Below are 19,000 nucleotides of genomic sequence, written 5' to 3' on the forward strand. Positions count from 1 at the left end.
TTCTTAGGTCCAGGTTACTTGAGGTGTGAATGGAATTCCACGGGCAGGAGGGTGGGAGCATCCCTGGAAGGATCTTTATCATAACTGGTTAGCCCAGTGCAAAGTCAAAAATAGACCCGACCCCTCTCTGAGCCCACTTGGAGCCCACAGCCGTGGATCCCATTTTGAACTGTTGGAGGACGGGCCACAGAGAGCGATGTGGGTAAAAGGGATACAGGATTTGACCTACGTGGGTGGGCTTCTTCAATTAAGCGAGTGAAGAATTAGCTACATAAAGACGCGGCCGGGCCAGGATCCTGGGGATGTTGACTAGTAAAGCGGCTACAAATGTTTGTGCTGTGCCTTTCAGGTGAACAAAACCGGTTCTATGTCTTTCCTGCCAGCGCTCACGGAAGAGGCAGAAGAGAGCTCCCTGAAGAGCGAAGTAAGGAACATGATTTTCTCATTACATTGCATAAGAACTAAACTAAAAGAAGTTCAGTTCAATGGGAAGCTCTTAAAAATGAATGGAAACACAAGGATTTTAAAATGTAATGCCGATGTTTTATAAGGGCGATTGAAGCCGTTCTCCTACATTATTAACGTCAAGTGCGTCTAAATCTACTTCTTGCCCGAGTGGGAGAAATGTAATTCAGACACACTCGTTAGCAGAAGGGAGGAGGTGAACTTCTTAGTCATATCCTGACTTCTGAGTATATCCTCTGAAGTTTGGAGAGTATGTTGCTGGGTTTGCACTCCCAGTGTGCTTTGTAGAACTTTATTTTTTCAGATTTGAATTTGTTTCCAGATTTATTAGTCTGAAACAGCATTGTGTTAGCAGCTAACACTACTCATCCTTACGACTTTGTTAGAACAGATTGAAGGGGACATGGACAGTTGTCTTTCCTGGTATCAATTTTCATTTCATACTTTAAAAACAAAAGTTATGATGGGTCTTGTTTTTGCAGCAATTGGTCTTTTCTGTGTCTCACATGTAACCACTAGACACTTTCTCTGCTCATTGTATGGACTGTTAAAGTAGCTCCACTCTCACATGGAACCACCGGCTTCCCTATGGACCAGGACAGCATGGAACAGAGTGGTAGGACAAGGGAGAGCACAGGCACGCTGTACGCTCAGACCACCAGACAGCTTCGTAATCTGATTATGCCCCTTCACAGCAGACGGAATAGTGAGAACAGAGGAGGAACTGGGGCCAAGACCAGACAGCCTGGGCGTGTGGTTCTAATTTAAGACCTCTATTTGTCTCTGAGCTGATACGTTTATAATATCCACTGTTTGTCTTTGCCAACAGCAAAACACATGTTCCTCTGGCCATTATTTAAAGATAACATTTTAGGTTACATTTACCAAAGCAGATGAAATTCCTAAAGCGCCATTTTAAAGAACCTTCTCGAGAGATGTGAGCTGACTTCCAACTTTTCAGAATATCTTTTAGGCTTCAGGGAGGTCAACCGCATTTGGACTCCTGTGATTTAGTTAGCCAAAGAAAGAGGTGAAAAACAGAGGAGGTGGGGGATTAAGGGCTATGGTTACACTGCCTGATAAACTGAGTTTTCCGAGAGAGGTAAGTAGGATGCTGTGAGGATGGTAGGAAATGACTTAGTCACTAATCCATTGTGATTACTGTGTTAGAACGGAGATAAGAAAGAAGAACCATCTTCTGGGTCTTGGTCTTTACTCTGGAAGCATGATAGGGATCTGGAGGAAGATAGAGCATCCTCGTCCTCTGGAACCATCATTCAGGTAATACTGAGCATAATGCATTTGGTGGTTGAGGGTTCACAGGGATAGTAAAGGACGTAAGTCCAAGGAATTTCTTGGTTGAAAGACTGTTAGGGAGGGAACTTGCGGGGGCTGAATTTGTTTTAAGTTTCTCACCATTACTTCTGCACAAATTCAAAATCAGCCAAGTACTTGCTTATTATTTGCATTTCTGTTGTGTACTCAGTGATAACAGGAGAGTATTTTCCGAGAACTCCATATGTGAGAACTCGGACTAACGTAACTCAAAGGAGCCCCTCTTTATTTTTTTTTAAAGATTTTTTTTAAATTTATATATTTGACAGAGAGAGATCACAAGCAGGCAGAGAGGCAGGCAGAGAGAGAGGGGGAAGCAGGCTCCCTGCTGAGCAGAGAGCCTAGTGTGGGGCTCGATCCCAGGATCCCGGGATCATGACCTGAGCCCAAGGCAGAGGTTTAACCCACTGAGCCACCCAGGCGCCCCTAGGAGCCCCTCTTTAAAAGGTTCACCATAGTGTTTCAAAGCATTTGACACACCTCTTTTGGGAGTAGTTGGGAGAGGAGTCTCCCTTTAATCCTCTTTTTGAACAAGGTAGTGTGTAATGTGTATTAATCTCTTTTTGTTCGTTGTGACCTTCCAAATCTTCTCCAGCCTCTCAGACTAAAGGGCAAGTGCCCTTACCTTGGAAAATCATTATAAGCTAATGTGAAAACGATGTTTTCCCCTTGTTCTGAAATATCCCAGCATCATCGCCACCTGCCCCTGGCTCCTGGCTCTGGTCCAGGGCTGCCCCCTGCCCCCCCACCATCCCTGCCCCCAGGCCAGTCCTTTCATTAAACCTCAGCACCAGACTCTGCCTCTTGACCAGTTCCTTCCCTCTCTATCTGAGATATAGTCAGTCTCCCCATTTCCAGCAAGTCTTTCTCCCTCGTGACTCCATGCTTCTAAACCAGCTGAGCATCCCAAAGCCCAGACTGTCTTAGAGCCTGCCTCGCATGCCCAGAATGCCCTTCTCTCCCAGCCTGCCTGTAGACAGCATGCTCATTCACCCACCAGGACCTGTCATCTTCCACCTCCTCCAAGAAGCCTCCTCCTTCCCTTCATTCTGGAAGCATTCTGAACCTCAGTTAGGACTTACCACACTTTTATGCGCATACGGACACAGTTCAGCGAATGGCAAGGAACTTATCTTTTACGTGTTTATGTCCTGTACTGGGCTCAGCTTGGTACTTTAATGCATTGACTTTCTCGATCCTGCTTCCTGGGGTCCATTACTATGCTTCCTCTTGTTCATACCCAGAAGTCTTTACTGGGGGCTTCTCACCTTTGGCCCCTGATTATAAATCAAATTTTTGCCCCTGGCTATGTTTAAATTGCCAGTGACTTCTAAAACATCAGTTTTGTGCCCCTTAATGAGTCCTAATCCTTACTAATCTCTCCAACTTTAGACACTATCCGCATCTTTTCCTTCCTGAAATGCAGAGTTCCTTTGGCTTCCTAAATTCTGCGCCCTCTGGTCTCATCTCCCTGCAGCCCCTCCTCTGTCACCTTCTCTTGCCCCAGCCACATCATGGTGGACATTTGTCTGGTGTTCTGTCCCCTTCCTTCTCTCATTTCCCTCAGGGCAGTTTTATCTCCTCCTGTAGGTTTGGTAGTCCCTCTGTGCCAGTGATCCCTCATCAAGCCTCTTGTCTTGACTTTTCCTTTAAGTCTGTTTTACATTTCTGCCTTGCTGATAGATTTCTCTTTTTGGATGTGTTTTCTTCATCTCAAATCATTTTAACAACTTCCTTCAAAAACTGCTGCTTCTAATTTCTCCATGTCTGTTGATGGCACCACTATTTCCTCAGAGTCTAAGACAAACTTCAGAGTCCTCTCAGGTACATCCCTTCTCTTGCCTTCCATGTCCAGTCCATGGCCAGGTGATGTCCATTCAGTCTTTACATCCTCCTTCCCATGATTTTGCCATCCTATTCCAGGCAGTTGTGACTCTGCCCTGGGCTTCTGGAGTAGCCTTCTAATTGGTTTTAGAGCCTCCAGTTATTTTTCTGAGTGCATCTTCGTAACTGATGACTCTTCCTAAAACCATTATCTGATTACCAATTCTGATCATCTGCTGAATAAAATGCATTCTTAGCCTTTGCAGATTTCACTATCCTGACCTCCCTTTCCAATTTTGCCTAAGCTTTACTTTTAGTTCTGATTTGTACCTTTCTAATAACAGCCCTTGTTTTCAATATAAAAAGCTGAAAAGTAACATTTTGTTACTTTTAGATGCTTTCTATATGTCATCTTGTTTAGTAATCACATGCATGAGTGAGGTGGTAGTAGACCCACCTCGGAGGCTCAGAGAAGCCCAGTTAACTTGTCTGAGATCATTCAGCTTGTAACAAACAAGATTGGTCGATTATACTTTTCCTACCACATGGTATTAATTATTTGTGTAGATATCATTTTCCCATTGTTTAACCTTGGTTAACTTAATAAGTGGGAGTGGTGGATCAAAGTATACATCCATTTAAGTGTCACACACATTATCAAACTAGAAAGTTTGCCCTCTGGAAACACCGTATCAGTTTTATTCCTTACAGGAATGCATGGAAATGCCCCAGACTGACATGGGTTACTTTCAGTTTTAGCCAGGCTTATCCAGTGGTTTAAATGACATTTATGTTCTAAGAATGTTGAATATGTGTTTATTGACTTTTGTATTCTTATTTTTAAAGATGTATTTATTCACTTGAGAGAGAAAGAGAGCACGTGTGCACATGTGCAAGGGGCGGGGCATGGGGGGAGGAGGCAAAGGGAGGGAGAGTCTGAAGCCGAGTTCCTTCTGAGTGAGGAGCCTGATGTGGGGCTTGACCTCATGACCCTGAGATCATGACATGAGCCGAAACCAAGAGTTGGAACCAGGATTGGGACGCTTAAGCGATTCTGCCACCTAGGTGTTCCTGTTTTGTATTCTTCTTTTATGAATTGCTTGCTCATGCCCTTTGACTTTCTTGTCTACATAGGGTTTGATGTTTTTCTTACTGACTTAATAAGGATATATATTAAGGATATTAACACATTGTAAGCTATTATCTCAGTCTGTTCATTTATTTTTAACTTAGGTTATGATGCTTTTTAAGGTAAACAGTATTATTTTTTTATGTTACTAATATTAACATTCTTTCCCTTTCTTGTCATGCTTTCAAAGTCCTTCCCCACTCCTAGATTAGAAAAAGATTCACTTTTTTAAAAGAGAGTTTTTAGGATATAACCTTTACATTTAAATATTAGATACAGGGGCACCTGGGTGGCGAGTTGGTTGATTGACTGAGAAGCTCTTAATTTTGGCTCAGGTCATGATCTCAGGGTTGTGAGATCAACCTCTATGTTGGACTTAATGCTGGGCATGGAGTCTGCTTGAGATTCTCTCTCTCCCTCTCTCCCTCTACCCTTCCAACCCCGCTTGCACTGTCTCTAAAAATTAACTAATAAATATTAGATACAATTAGAATCCATTATTAGGAGTGAGACAATGATTTGGTTATACTTTCTCATGAAATACCAGAATAGTTCCCAAATTTCATAAGTTAATCTTTCCCTCTATTATTTGAAAGGTGGCCTTTAGCATATAATTTCACTTAATTTTAGTTCTCCTATTAATCCACTTAAATACAGAATTGTATAGATTTCCTCGTAGGTTTCTTATTAGCTAGAGAGCTTTGGAAAATTCAAGTCTTTCAAATAAAGATAAACCTTAGGGAACTGATTTTTTTTTCCCCCCCTAACAAACCAACTTTTCTCTAAATGTGCCTGACTTTTCTGGACATTTCTGAAATCAGGTGATACGTAAAATGAGCCAAGGCAGGAAGTTTTCTGGACTTCTGGTTCTCTTCTTACAGGAGGCAGCTGAGAAAATAAGCACATGTGATAATCCAGTGGCCCAAAGTCTTACACCAGACTTACCAAGTCCCAACCAAAGAGAGGAGGTAAGTCCCTACCGGTAACAAGCAAACTGCTCGGGTACCTGGACGAGCACACAGAGCTGACCAGCTCTCTGTGTTTGCAATACTTTGTATATCAAGGCAAGAGTTCTTTGTCAACTTCAGCATCTTCATATGTGCTGGCAAGCCGGAAAACTGGAAGATTTGCCATCAGATAATGACCTAGCATGTAAGCATGGTGCAGAGCAAGGAAGGATTCAGTGCTTGCTCACCCTGAAATATCCAGAGCGAGCTAGCCTTTCCACCAACAGCTACTTCTTTCTTCTGTAGCTGTAACTTATGTAACAAGTTTGTGTATGGTGGTGCTGGCGCGGGGAGACTTAGAAATATTTGTAGAATTGACTATAAAATATTAAGGAGTAAATTCAAAGCATCGGTATTTTGACATGAAATACAGCCACCGCCAGAAAATTAGCTTGCATTTTAACTGAATCCCGTTACTTCGATCAGTGGTGTGTCGATGCAGAAACGAAGCTGTGTGACATTCACCAAGCGAGAGCCTAACTTGGATGCTAGAGCATCAGCAAAGTCATGTGAAGAATGTGGACTTGTGGACCCCAAGGCATAATGAAGTCAGGGATTGAATCATGGTGGCCTGGCCCCTGAGCCCAGTAAAGGGTTGGGTATTACTAATTTACGGTTATATGGTAGAGAGGACATAATTCTCTTTAACAAGAAATGCTTGGGGTAATACTTTTGAGCCCCCCCACCCCCGAAATGCATAATCATAAAACAGTCACTTAAATCATTTCTGGTTTTAGAATTTAGGGCTGTCATTTAGAAGAGATATTTAGCATGGGTGTAATTATGGGGAAAAACTGTAGACTCTGAATGAAAAGATGGCAGAGCTGTGTTACCTCAGGCAAGTAACTTACACGTGGGCCCAAGCTTCTCAGAAGCAAAGTGGTAAAATGGGAGTGACTGAATTGCTTAAGCATTAAATGAACTTAGGTTTCTTTGACTATAAAAAGGGGTGGGTGAACTGGTTACTGGCAGGTTTCCCAGGGCACCTTTGCAAGTGCAGTTTCTATGGTTGCAAATATTCTTTTTTCCCCTTCCGTTCACCTTTGGATTCTCTTCAGTGTCAAATAACTGGCAAGTAAAGCCCAGATTAGTTACCCAGCTTCCTTGTTTTCTCATTAATTCAGTGAGTTAGCGAAAAAGGAAAGAAACTTAATATTGCCATTAAAAAATGTGTGTGGCCCATGATAGGTGCTCAACTAATGTTTTTGAATAAATAAAGAAGGTCGATGGTAAATCTGTTATCACAGCCTAATTAGGTAATATTAATGATTGTTATTTGGGGTGACAAAAAAGAGGATCCCCCAACCTTTGCCAGCAATATCTGAAAACTAGAAGTTAATTAGTTGACTGGCAGTTGGTGTCTGGCAGTAAAATCACACAACTGTTGCTTTTAAGAAATCTGGATTTTTTAAAAAATCAGGATTAAAAAAGAAAATTGAAACCAGGTGACTCCCAAGTGCAGACCCAACTGTGCAGAGAAACACAAGGCCACGGAAGACTTTCTTCAAGAAAGGTGATTCTTAAATAAAAACATTGACTTGAAGGCACGGGAGAAATAGTGTTTTGGCAGTAAAGATCATACAGGTGAGGTTAATACATGGTCGGGGGAGCAGGTGCAACTCAGAGACACTTCTAAGCCAGCTTTCCTAATACTCACCATGTGTGTGAAAAATGGATATTGTCACACCCTGCATGTTGTTACCACTTACCTATTTTGTTTACCTTTGTTGTACAAAATTCTGTAGACATTGGGAATTTTTCTGCCTTTGAGTTGAGTTAGGGTATACATTTGTGAACTGTTTTGTATTAGATGCTAACATGTAGTTAGCAAAGTCTTATATAGAAAATATTGTAGCTTATCGTAATCATAATAAATACTGAGATCAATAATCTTGTAGAGCAAACACAAATTCCTGAAAGCATTTCTCTAGAAGGGTTGATAGAATCTTTCAGTATTCCGGAAAAGGATGTGAGAAGCAAATATATTTGTGTATCAGATCTTTTACTTCCATATTGAAAATATCTAATATATATTTTTAAAGATTATTTATTTATTTGTCAGAGAGAGAAAGAGAGTGCGCGTGCACACACACACAAACGGGGAGCATCAGGCAGAGGGAGAAGCAGGTTCCCTGCTGAGCAAGGAGCCCAGTGTGGGACTCCATCCTAGGACTCTGGGATCATGACCTGAGCTGAAGGCAGATGCTTAACCGACTGAGCCAGGCAGGCATTCCTGAAAACATCTACTATATTATTAATAGAATACTCAATTTGGTATCCAGAAGAAATTTTTCTTTTGGATCAATAAGCCACCCAGGTGCTTCAGTAAGAACACATCTTACATCATGCTTGCTTTGTACTGTAGTATAAGCACCTTAACTCAGTAATATTTGAGTATCTAGACAGTGAAAAGCAGTTTCAGGGACTCTCTCATAAGAACAGAAGAAAAATTTCCAGATTACCCCCCACTAAAGCTCGTTAGCTGACTCACACTACTTATAACAGGGAGAAATTTAGATGAGTAGTAGCATGCATGTCAGGGGAAAAAAAAAAAGAAAGGAAAAGCTACAATATTTTAAAATCTACTTGTTGAGTGTGTGGCATATTTCCTTGTATCCCAGCCGGTGTGTAAAGAGCCTTTTTTTTTCTGTTTGATCAGAGCTCACAGCAATGTAAGCATTGCTTAATCATGTGTCACACAAATTCAAACGCTGGCCAATTCGCTGCAAAGTTTCAGACACACACACCCACACACACACCCTTTCACTCTCTCACCTGTCTCCCCTGTCTCCCGGGGCCCACTCGCTGTTTAATGAACTGCGTTTGCGTCCTCTGTGCCTGGGAACACCACCTGTGTACATGCGGGTCGGCTGCTTGGAAACCTGGAGCAGGAGGTCACGTGATAGTTGCTATGAGTGTGGAGGTGCATTTTTCTCTTCTTTCTTACTACTTCTGCCCTTATTTACTTGTTTTCTCATAACTGGGGGAAATGCTGGAAGTTCCCAGCCTTTTGCAAGCTCAAATCTGCAAACTTGGGATTCCATGGCTTTTCACTGCTGGCTTATCTTTGGGTTTATCTTAGGGTGCCACACCTCCTCTCAAGGCTGCTGCTCTGGGCTTTTCCGACAAGCAAGGAGCTTTTGAGTCCACGGTGGAGAAATCTGGGCCCAAGCCTGCGGAAATCCTCCATGCCTGCAAGACCCAGGTGGCCGAGCTGGAGCTGTGGCTGCACCAAGCCAACGTGGCATTCGAGCCGGAAACGTTAGATGCAGACATGCAGCAGGTGGTGGAACAGCAGCTGGTAGGGTGCCAGGTAAGGCTCCTGGGTTGGAGTTCATGGCTGGCCGCCTCACCAATCACCTTCCAAGACTGGGTGAAGTTCTCTTAAAGCAACAGTGTGTTTCTTCCTGTTACTCAGACCCCTGTGTTTATTTTGGCCTCAGGTTTTTGTTCTTGGGGTACTTCTTTGAGATTTATGGAAGCAGAGTATTTGGAGAGACCATAGTGGCTAAAAGCTCCGAATGTAGAATCCGGATCCAGCTCCGTCACATTAACTGTGAACTTGGGGACCTTAGCTTTCTACCTCATTTTCCTCATGCAGTCAATTATCTCATAGGACTTTGCAGTGTTCAGTGAGATAAGGCACAAGAACCAGTGTCGGGTATATCAAGTATATGAGAAGGGCTCAGTGAAGGCTGTTACTTGTATTCATAGTAAGTCCTTAGAACTTCCATTCTTCTGAAATGAAACCAAATAGCCTGACTTGCAAGATCACAGATACAGCATAAAAGGCCTTTGCTGCCATTTTACTGTGAGTGCTCCTACTCTTCGCTGGGGGAGTGGCGGTGGGGGGACAGGGGGCAGGGAGATAAACCTCCTTGCCTTTAGTCATTTTGAGTAATATTTGCTGGCTTGGCCAAGAGGATGGGATCTCTCTGTCCCTCCAGGGAAAAGCTAGAATGATGACATCACCATAGCATAATCCAGTGTCCCCAAGGGTGGTTAGATCACCCTTGGTCCAATATCTCAGCCTGATTGGCTCATTTGTTTGCCATAGTGGACACCAGGAATGAGGACATCCTCTCAGAGTGCCCCCTTATCACTGTCCCAGCCACAGCGGAACTCTTCCCATGATAGCCCATTGGAGCTGTGGGTAGCCCCTCCTTCATCATCCCCCTTTCCGCACTAAGGTCTACAACCCTACAGTATCCAATGCCTGCTTCATAGGGTACCCAGGTGGATAGGCTGACCTCCTTCCCCAGGAAGTCCTCACCTCTGACACCCAAAGTCAGCTCTTGATAGGGTGGGTTCCCTTAAATGCTGGCACTACTGTGTGCCTGATGAGGCACAGAGGAGTCTGGAAAAGACCGTACCACAGCACAGAGCAGTGTTGTGCTAAATTGCACCTGAGGTGTTCAAGATGTTGTCTCAGCCACGCAAAGCTCTCCAGGATAGATTTGCCCATTGATTGCTTTGCAGACCAGATGACCCCATGCTGATTTCCTTGATCACCACCAGAATCCCCTTCTCATGCCCCTTGTAGGGAGATCAAGGATTTGGGGGCTGGCAATGGAAAGACACAACCACAAGGTGGCAGTAGCATACAACAGACTTGCTTTGGGTAACATTGTGGCAGGAGCTCAAGGCCTGGGAAAGTCCCTCTCTCTGTAGGTGCCCTTCCAGAGGCTGTGGCAGGGAATAGAGGTGGGGCTGTGACCTGGCAGGGAAGGAAAGCAGAGGAACTCCCAGGGAAGCAGGGAATCCAGAGGGGCTTGTGTGTCTAGGTGATGTCAGAGAGCTCCAGAGGGCAGCAGAGGCGAGGGTCTTCCAGACCCCAGAGTTGTGTGTTGACGATAGGGAGCAGATGTGGGTCCCACTTCAAGTTTGGAGCCAGTAGGATTTGAGCTGATGGTTCTGGCCTGCTGTGAAAAAGTAATCCCCATAGAGGCGCCTGGGTGCTTCAATCATGATCCCAGGGTCCTGGGATCTAGCACCACATTGGGCTCCCTGCTCAGCAGGAAGCCTGCTGCTTCCTCTTCCACTTCCCTTGCTTGTGTTCCCTCTCTTGCTGTGTCTCTTTCTGTCAAATAAATTAAACCCTTAAAAAAAAATAAGCAACATAGGGACCCAGAGAGGGGCCATCTTTGGCTCATTTGTAGAACATCATGGCACATAAAACTTAATATTGATATATATATAAAGCCTTCCTGTGGAAAACATGAAGTTCCCAGTGGGAACATGTCCAAAGGACAGGAGCAAACAGATCAGTCAAGAAAAAAACTATATTTGGTCATTTAATATTTGAGAAGAAATGTTCAGCCTTGATTGTTAAGAACATGTGAATCAAAACAGCTGTTGTTTTGATTCCCATGTTGCCTTGGCAAAAATTCTATCATCCTGGAAAACTCTGTGTGCACTATTCTGCGATTGCCTCAGTGTTTGGGGAGGTCAGCTATCAGAATATACAATGTCCATCTTATTTGACCTAATAACACCATTACTTTAAATGCACCCTCTGAAAATAACCCAGAAAGAAGAATATTTGTGGCAGTGTTAATGACAAATGGGAAGGACCAGAACCAGCTTAAAGTCTTCCCAATAAGGAAGTTACATGAATCACAGAATATCCACTTGCAGCTAGCAAAGTAGGAATCATGAAGCATATGTCTATAGACATGTGTAAAAGTGTAAAGTATACATAAAATAGTTACATGGAAAAAAGGAGCACAAAATTATAGTACACTCTGTAGCCACTGTAAAATCTATGATTACGTGTTGTTTAAGTGTAGAGGAGTCTGTAGAGGATACAGGTAGTTTGCTTGGATAGTGGAGTTACAAGAATACATTCTTTGAAAATCTTGGTTTTGTTCTTATAGATTTTATTTATTAGAGAGGGAGAGAACGAACAGGGGGGAGGGGTAGAGGCAGAGGGAGAAGCGGACTCCCCGCTGAGCAGGGAGCCCAATTTGGGGCTCGATCCCAGGATCCTGGGATCATGACCTGAGCTGAAGGCAGACGCTTAAGGACTGAGCCACCCAAGTGCCCGTGTTTTTTGGTTTTTTTGAGATTTTTTTAAGTAATGTATACACCTACTGTGGGGCTCAAACTCATAACCCCAAGATCAAGAGTTACATGTTCTGCCCACTGAGCCCGCCAGGCACCCCTGAAAATGCGTTTTTTTTAAATTAATTAATTTATTTATTTGACAGAAATCACAAGTAGGCAGAGAGAGAGGAGGAAGCAGGCTCCCTGCTGAGCAGAGAGCCCGATGTGGGGCTTGATCCCAGTACCCTGGGATCATGACCTGAGCGGAAGGCAGAGGCTTTAATACACTGAGCCACCCAGGTGCCCCCTGAAAATGTGTTTTAAGCATAGTTTCTCCTTCAGTTTCTCTCAAAGAGCGGAACTTCTTCCTAGTCGAGCAAGTTTTAGCGCACACGACCCCAATGCTGAAGTGAGACTCCAAATGCCGCTATTGCTTGGTGTGTGCTCAGCCAGTTGGTGTGACCGCTTGGGCTTTAGAGTCCCAGAGGAGGGCTGACTCGACTTGTTGGGGAAGAATACAATGACGGTGACTTACAGGGAAACTTACTTCATCTAGCGTATTTGTTTTTAGATCCGTGTGTAAATTGGCCAGTTGTATCAATGACTAAATGTTTTAGGTTCCAAATTATTTCTTCTGTCATCTTCTTCTGATATTTTAGAAGTTTATTTAACTTGAAAAAGAGAAGGGAAAGAACCTTCTAAGAGTTCTATGAAATTCTTTTGCTATTATTACGACTCGACTCTTGGATTGGAACAGGAAAAGGTTAGGAAAGTTTGGGATGGGGGGAGGGGTGGAATAATAATAGCATAGACTGTGTGTCAAGCACTGGCCAGAGTGCATGGACTTTAACTCCTATCTCCTCCGAGTAACCCTAGAAGGTAAGTTCTGTTAGTACCCCCATTTTGCAGATGACATGAAGGCGCATTCATGCAAAGTAAGGTATTTAGGTTTACCCAGCTGCTAAGTGGGATCTGAACTCAGTGGACTTCCAGTGTTTGTGTTTTTGTTTTTGTTTTAAGTTTGTTTGTTCATCTAAGTAATCTCTGTATCTAACATGGGACTCGCACTCACTACTCTACAAGAGTCACGTGCTCTTCTGACTAAGCCAACCAGTGTCTGTGTTCTTAACCACTGTGCTATGCTGGTTACATTCAACTGTATTTTCTAAAGGGATTATAGAGTCACTTATTTTAGATTATTTTGGAGGGTGACATCTGCGGTTTGGGGTTGGTTTGGTTGTACCCCCATCCGAAAGCTCAAGAATTACGTGGAAATGGTTGTTGTTTTCCTAAGGCCCCTTCTAATCCGTGGTACTGAGACTTATTACATATACTAGGTAGACAGAGGGAATCTAGCTCATTTTAGAGTGTAATGCTTGTTCAAGACCAAAACCATGAACACTCCAGTGACTGTGTTTCCTAGGCCATGCTAACAGAGATCGAGCACAAGGTCGCCTCCCTGCTGGAAAGCTGCAAAGATCGAGGGCCGGGAGAAAGTGGGGCCACTCAGCAGGAGGCCGAAGCTCTGTCTGTGAAACTAAGGACTGTGAAGTGCAATTTGGAAAAAGTCCAGATCATGCTTCAGGAGAAACACAGCGAAGACCAGGTAAAACACGGCCACGTGCAGACGTGTGGGGGTGGATGATACGGGAGAGCTACCAGGAAGGAGTCTGGCAGAGGTGGTGAAATGGCTACTGAAGAATTCCACGGAGTACGGAAGATGGAGCCTCTTAAAGCTAGAAGGGGTGGCCATGTTGACTCTTGTTCCTGATCCCATTTTACCTTGTGGTTTTCCTACCTGGGCTGCTGTTGGTGACAGTGTAGGTTTGGTTTGGGTTGGTTTGATTGGATGGATGGTTCTTGCTAGTAACAAGGCAGTGGAAGCCTTCTTCATAAAAGAAAGATAAGTTTTAAAGAAAATTTGTGATTCCGGTTGACTGGAAAACAAAGCTCTTAACAAGATTAAGATTTGATATCAGGAATATCAAATGTGTTTCCGGGGTCCTTCTCTTTATTCATTTGCAAATATATATACTGATCAAAGTATCCTACAGTTACAGTGTTCTTGTGGCTTTGAAAAGACATCTGTGTTTATAAATACAGATATGCATCTATGAGTAGGGTCTTACTATATGAGATTTGTGTCTGTACTTAGGAGATGGTGGTTCCTACTCAGAGGACTTACAGTCACAGAAATAAGATTGGCTGGATATACACAGGCTTCATAGTTCCCCGTTCATCCTCGTGTGTTCTCTGTTTTTAAACAAAAGTTCTGGACATAAGGGAAATTTGAATGCATAAGCATAACTATCTTTTGTTTGTTTTTTTTTTTTACTTTGTTCTTAAAACAGAATAGCAATACATTTCCTGGCTTTTAGTAATTCATTGGATGAATTACACTGAGGAAACAGGAGGACTGCATCATCAAATACAATGGTTTTTTGCAGTTGTTTTGAAATAAGTACATGAAATCATAGCATATAATTACAGTAAATACCAAAATACAGTCACTTACTTTATATAAAACTTGTCCATCATGTAGTCTCATTATTAGAACTGAAATAAAGTGGGTCTTTTTTTTTTAAATGCTCCAACATCATAAAATTTTTTGCAGCATTCTGCCATTCTAAAGAGACCTTCAGAGCATCAAAACGATTTCCAACCAGATAACCTTTCTGCATTTGAATCTATTGTAACCGAAAGGCCACAGTTCGGCAGACAAAGAGATTTCCAGCAGCAACAGGTAATTGCAGATAGAAGGATAGGAATAAAGCTTTCTGCATGGACTCTCCCTTTGAACTAAGTACCAAACTGCCATTGGGGTGTTTTCTTATGTGCCTGGATGGAAAGTGTGGTATCCAGGTGTTCCTGCGTGTTGAGCGTGTGCGGTATGAGCTGCTTTGCTTTTGTCTTCTGCAGGTGGGGGCTCTTTGTTCCTTCATTAACTTGCACCTTATTTCAAACTAAGCAAATACCTTCAAGGTGAACTTGCTTCTGTAACTGTAACATCTCCCTATTGTTTCAAAATGTGTTGACATACTTTAGGGAATTTTCCATGTGTGTAACGTATATTGTATATATATTTGGTCATTCTGTGAACATTTTAAGTAGGTTTTTGAGAAGTAAAAGTTAATGAGAATAAGCAAGCAAGAAAAGGAAGTAGTAAATAATAATTGAGGAAGTGGCTCAGAATGAGATCTCAACAGAAGAAACCACTGGCCACTAATGGAAAACTTTGGACCATTTGAATCTCCCTCAATTATAGGTTCTGGAGTTAAAACCAGTGGAACAGAAAGATTTCATCAAACTCATCGAAAATAATGCCAAGAAAATGTGGCCCCAGCATTGCCAATCTGATAAAGATAGAACTCAGCAGTCATCTAAAAGGTAAAACATTTTTAGAGTTGGACGTTCAGCTCGTTTTATGGGTGGGAGAGTTAAGAGCATTTCTTTTTAAATCCCTTGTAAAACATGGCTGAATGTAATAAAATTTCTGTATGTTGATGATCCTTTTCACCTTTTATTTTTCTTTAACAGCGTTTGGGCCTCAAACCCCGAAAATGATGCTCCAGACTCTGTCTCGTCAGCTCAGGGACAAAGTGGGGATAAGTGGCAATATTTACATCACGAACTCTCATCAAAACTCGGCCTCCCGCTACCTAAGCAGGTGCGGCCTCAGGTCAGTACATGCCTACACAGTGTAACTAATAAGCACGTTAATCTTTGAAAATGCAACAAACATTCATCACATACACATCTCCGTTCTGCTTTACGTAGTCCTTTATTTTCAGAAAGCGAAGAATTCAAGTGCATTTTTTATTTGACTCACCCTTTTCGCCCTCCTGGAAATCTGCAGTAAAGGCCACTCCTTCATGCTTCTCTGGCACCCTGAGCTTCCCTAATCACGGCTCTTAGTGTCCTGTGTGCCTGTTGCTTTGTCCGTGTTCCACATTGGGTGGTATGCCCGCCTGGTTCACATTATCAAGTCGCAGTTTCAATATGTTAAATGAATAAAGGAATGAATAATAGAAGTTTTAAAAAAACACTTTAAAAACAACACAGCGCTGTATTACTGTCATCCCTTTATCAAGAGCTAATTTGCATTCTGTTGTGCCAGCCCCTGTTGCCAGCGGTACCTGCATTCCACCAGCACGCTCTCTTACTGCCTCGGCCAGTTTTATTCATACCACTCCAGCTGCGGCTGGATTTCTGTCTAACCAGGGAGCCCATGAGCAGAAAAGCACTGTTGCTCACAGCAGTCAAGCTCTTCTGCCTTCAGTTTTGCACTCACGCTGCCCAGGCAGATGTTACCAGTCTTTTTCCCAGTTCTCCAGTCTGGTGGGAACTTTTCAGCTGTATTCTGCCGAGAACCTTCTGTACCTTGTTAATGTTGAATTAAACTCACTGGTGGGGCTTCAGTCTTGGTTTCTCCTTGTCATACACACCGTAACATGTATGTGGTTCTCTTTCCAAAGTAGAACGTCCTCAAGAGTTCTTTCCCCCAAGCAGAGTCAGGTACTGCCTCACCCTGAGCTTTGTCCTTACTCATGTTCCAGTCTGAATCTTTCTGCTAAAATTGCAGCGCATTTTTAATACTTATTTAACTTCTCAGTAATAATTCAGGAGGCAGATCTGTCCCTGGAGGTGACTGTGCTGTATTCCAAGAGTTGGCTCTATACCGGGGGCCTACCCATAAATGGGAAGAGAAACAGCTCACCTCATCACGTGAGGGGTATTGCTACTCAATTGAAAGATTAATGATTGTACTCCGTTTTTCAAGTGATGCTTTATTTCCCCCCATTTTGATACCTAAATGGATCCTCAAGTGTCTTAAGTAAAGCTTTTCATGACCTTTCAAACCTATCCACAATATTTAGGATTTAACTGTTTTTGTCTGACAGGTGACAGGGTAACAGAAAGCCTGATGTAACGGTAACACGTGAAGGCCATTTTGCTGTTTTCCGTTAACATCACCAGGATCTCAAATTGTAACAAGGCTTCCCTTTTTCATATAGGTTGCCACAAATATGAGTGCTCTGCCCAGTGTGAGTGTTTATAACTTTAGATACCCAACAACTGAAGAATTGAAAACATACACCACACAGCTAGAAGACCTGCGTCAAGAAGCCAGTAATCTGCAGATCCAGGTAGCGACGTCACATTATGTATTTTCCTCATGGCTGTATAAAAGAAGGGAAATGGGACGCTGTGAGTTAGTCAGAATTGTCTTTATTGAATAAACAGTAGACTCATAATGGAGTGGATCCTAGAATTGCATATAGAATCTCTTGCCAGCTCACATTTGGTAGTGGCTGCCTAGAGCATTGTGTACAAAGGCTTCTGAACCTACGTCCAGGATTGCCAGGAACAAGCAGCATTGTATTTTTGTTTTGTTCTGTTTTTTAAGATATATTTATTTATTTTAGTGATAGAGAAAGAGAGTGGGGGAGGGACAAGCAGACTCTGTGCTGAACACAGAGCCCGACATGGGGCTCAGTCCCAGGACTCTGAGATCATGACCTGAGGCCAAATCAAGTGGATGCTTAACCGACTGTGCCCCCCAGGTGCCCCCAACAAGGATCATTGTTGATTAGTATTGTCTGCAGCGGTGCTCTGTGATTGGAAGGAGGGAGGAAGAAAGGGAGTATTGACAAGATTTCCAACCTTGACTAGATTGAATGTTGAAATGGTATGCTGGGTCATGTGTGGTGTCCGCCAGAGAAGACGGTAGGGAACAGAGCCCAAATGGGGCTCATTAGAGATTTGGCTTGCGCCTAAATTACTTGTAATTGGTCAAGAATTCATGGTGATCCTGAGTTAAGAAAAAGAGGTGGCTGCAGCAACTTATGCTAAAACATAAGGAGATCTGTGGCTCCCAAACTCACCAGGGCACCATGGCACCACCCTAGGTCCCCCCCTTTGGAGTCATACTTCTTCATCTTCATTTTATTTATTTGTTCTTCTACCTACTTCAGGAAGTGTTCAAAACAACCACATTTAAAACAGTGTAACTTGTGGGGCACCTGGGTGGCTCAGTGGGTTAAAGCCTCTGCCTTCAGCTCAGCTCATGATCCCAGGGTCCTGGGATCGAGCCCCACATCGGGCTCTCTGCTCAGTGGGGAGCCTGCTTCCCTTCCTCTCTCTCTCTGCCTGCCTCTCTGCCTACTTCTGATCTCTGTTGAATAAATTTTTTAAAAATCTTAAATAAAAGTGTAACTTGTAATCTTCAACAGAAATCAGGGAAAATTCAGGCGTAGGAAGGCAAGGAATCCTAATGATTTTACTTTTTCTTTTTTTCCTCCTGATTCAGGAAAACCTGACAGAAGAAACATACATAAATTTGGATAAAAAGTTATTTGAGCTCTTTCTGACCCTCAGTCAGTGCCTTGGCAGTGTGGAGGAGACACTGCAGACACCTGGGCTCTTCAGAGGGGATGTCTGTGTGCAGCAGGTGCACTACGAGGTAGGGAATTTCCAGCAAGCCCAGGTGCTGGCCATTGCTGCAGGCAGCCCACCATTTAAGCCCAAGCAGAAGCCTCTTAAGGTCAGAGTCCATTCCCTGTGTTTTCCTTCCTCTCTTCGCAGACACTGGCTCTTGAGTTGAAAAAACTTTACTTAGCTATGGGTGACAAAAAGAATGACCTTGTGAAAGCCATGACCTGGCCCGGGAGGAACACCAGTTTGTTTCTTGAATGTTTTAACAACCTCCAAGTCTACCTGGAACACACCCAGGTCACAGCCGCTGCTAAAAGCAAGTCCCTGAAAGCTGGCCTGGACTATAACCGCAGTTACCAGGTACGGAGCTAGGCGCTTGGCTTTCTTTGGCACTGTTTTAGGTTAATTTCCATTAATTCCATCATTCTTGGTGGCATTTGTGAATAGGGATTGTTGAGGAAAGCGGAGAGACGGTCTCTCTCTGAGGGTTTCTAGGTTAGTTCTGCTGCACGTGGTTGGAGACTGTTTATTTGAAAGCGAGGTCCTTCCCAGAACTGTGGTATGAATTTGTTCGGTCGACCCTAACACAGCTTCTTTCCTGTCTTACACTTAGCTGTTAATGAGCGTCATACGGGAGGATTCTAGATACCAGGGAGCCATTAAAGTTTTTGAGCAAAGAAAGGACAGTCTGTGTGTGTTTCAGGTAGATTCATCTGGCTGTTGTCTTTTGTGGATTGAAGGGGAGACTTGAGGCAGACAG

At 43.2% G+C, this 19,000-nt stretch overlaps 1 protein-coding gene across 11 annotated transcripts in view; it reads left to right on the forward strand.

Annotated features, from left to right (window-relative positions):
• SYNE2 (spectrin repeat containing nuclear envelope protein 2) overlaps window positions 1-19,000 on the forward strand; it is a 338,449-nt gene that overhangs the window by 228,748 nt on the left and 90,701 nt on the right. For 9 of the 11 annotated variants that reach the window (XM_047738768.1, XM_047738772.1, XM_047738776.1 and 6 more), the window contains exons 63-73: window positions 350-424; window positions 1,636-1,746; window positions 5,635-5,721; window positions 8,843-9,073; window positions 13,229-13,411; window positions 14,420-14,548; window positions 15,071-15,192; window positions 15,343-15,484; window positions 16,821-16,952; window positions 18,116-18,268; window positions 18,391-18,600. In XM_047738768.1, the coding sequence (XP_047594724.1) occupies window positions 350-424; window positions 1,636-1,746; window positions 5,635-5,721; window positions 8,843-9,073; window positions 13,229-13,411; window positions 14,420-14,548; window positions 15,071-15,192; window positions 15,343-15,484; window positions 16,821-16,952; window positions 18,116-18,268; window positions 18,391-18,600 (1,575 nt within the window). Of the gene's footprint in view, window positions 1-349; window positions 425-1,635; window positions 1,747-5,634; window positions 5,722-8,539; window positions 8,684-8,842; window positions 9,074-13,228; window positions 13,412-14,419; window positions 14,549-15,070; window positions 15,193-15,342; window positions 15,485-16,820; window positions 16,953-18,115; window positions 18,269-18,390; window positions 18,601-19,000 lie in introns of those variants that run through there. The other 2 variants (XM_047738778.1, XM_047738779.1) reach the window with 2 other exon arrangements.

This window comes from Lutra lutra, chromosome 7 (genome assembly GCF_902655055.1).
Source record: "Lutra lutra chromosome 7, mLutLut1.2, whole genome shotgun sequence".
Classification (NCBI taxonomy): Eukaryota; Metazoa; Chordata; class Mammalia; order Carnivora; family Mustelidae; genus Lutra; species Lutra lutra.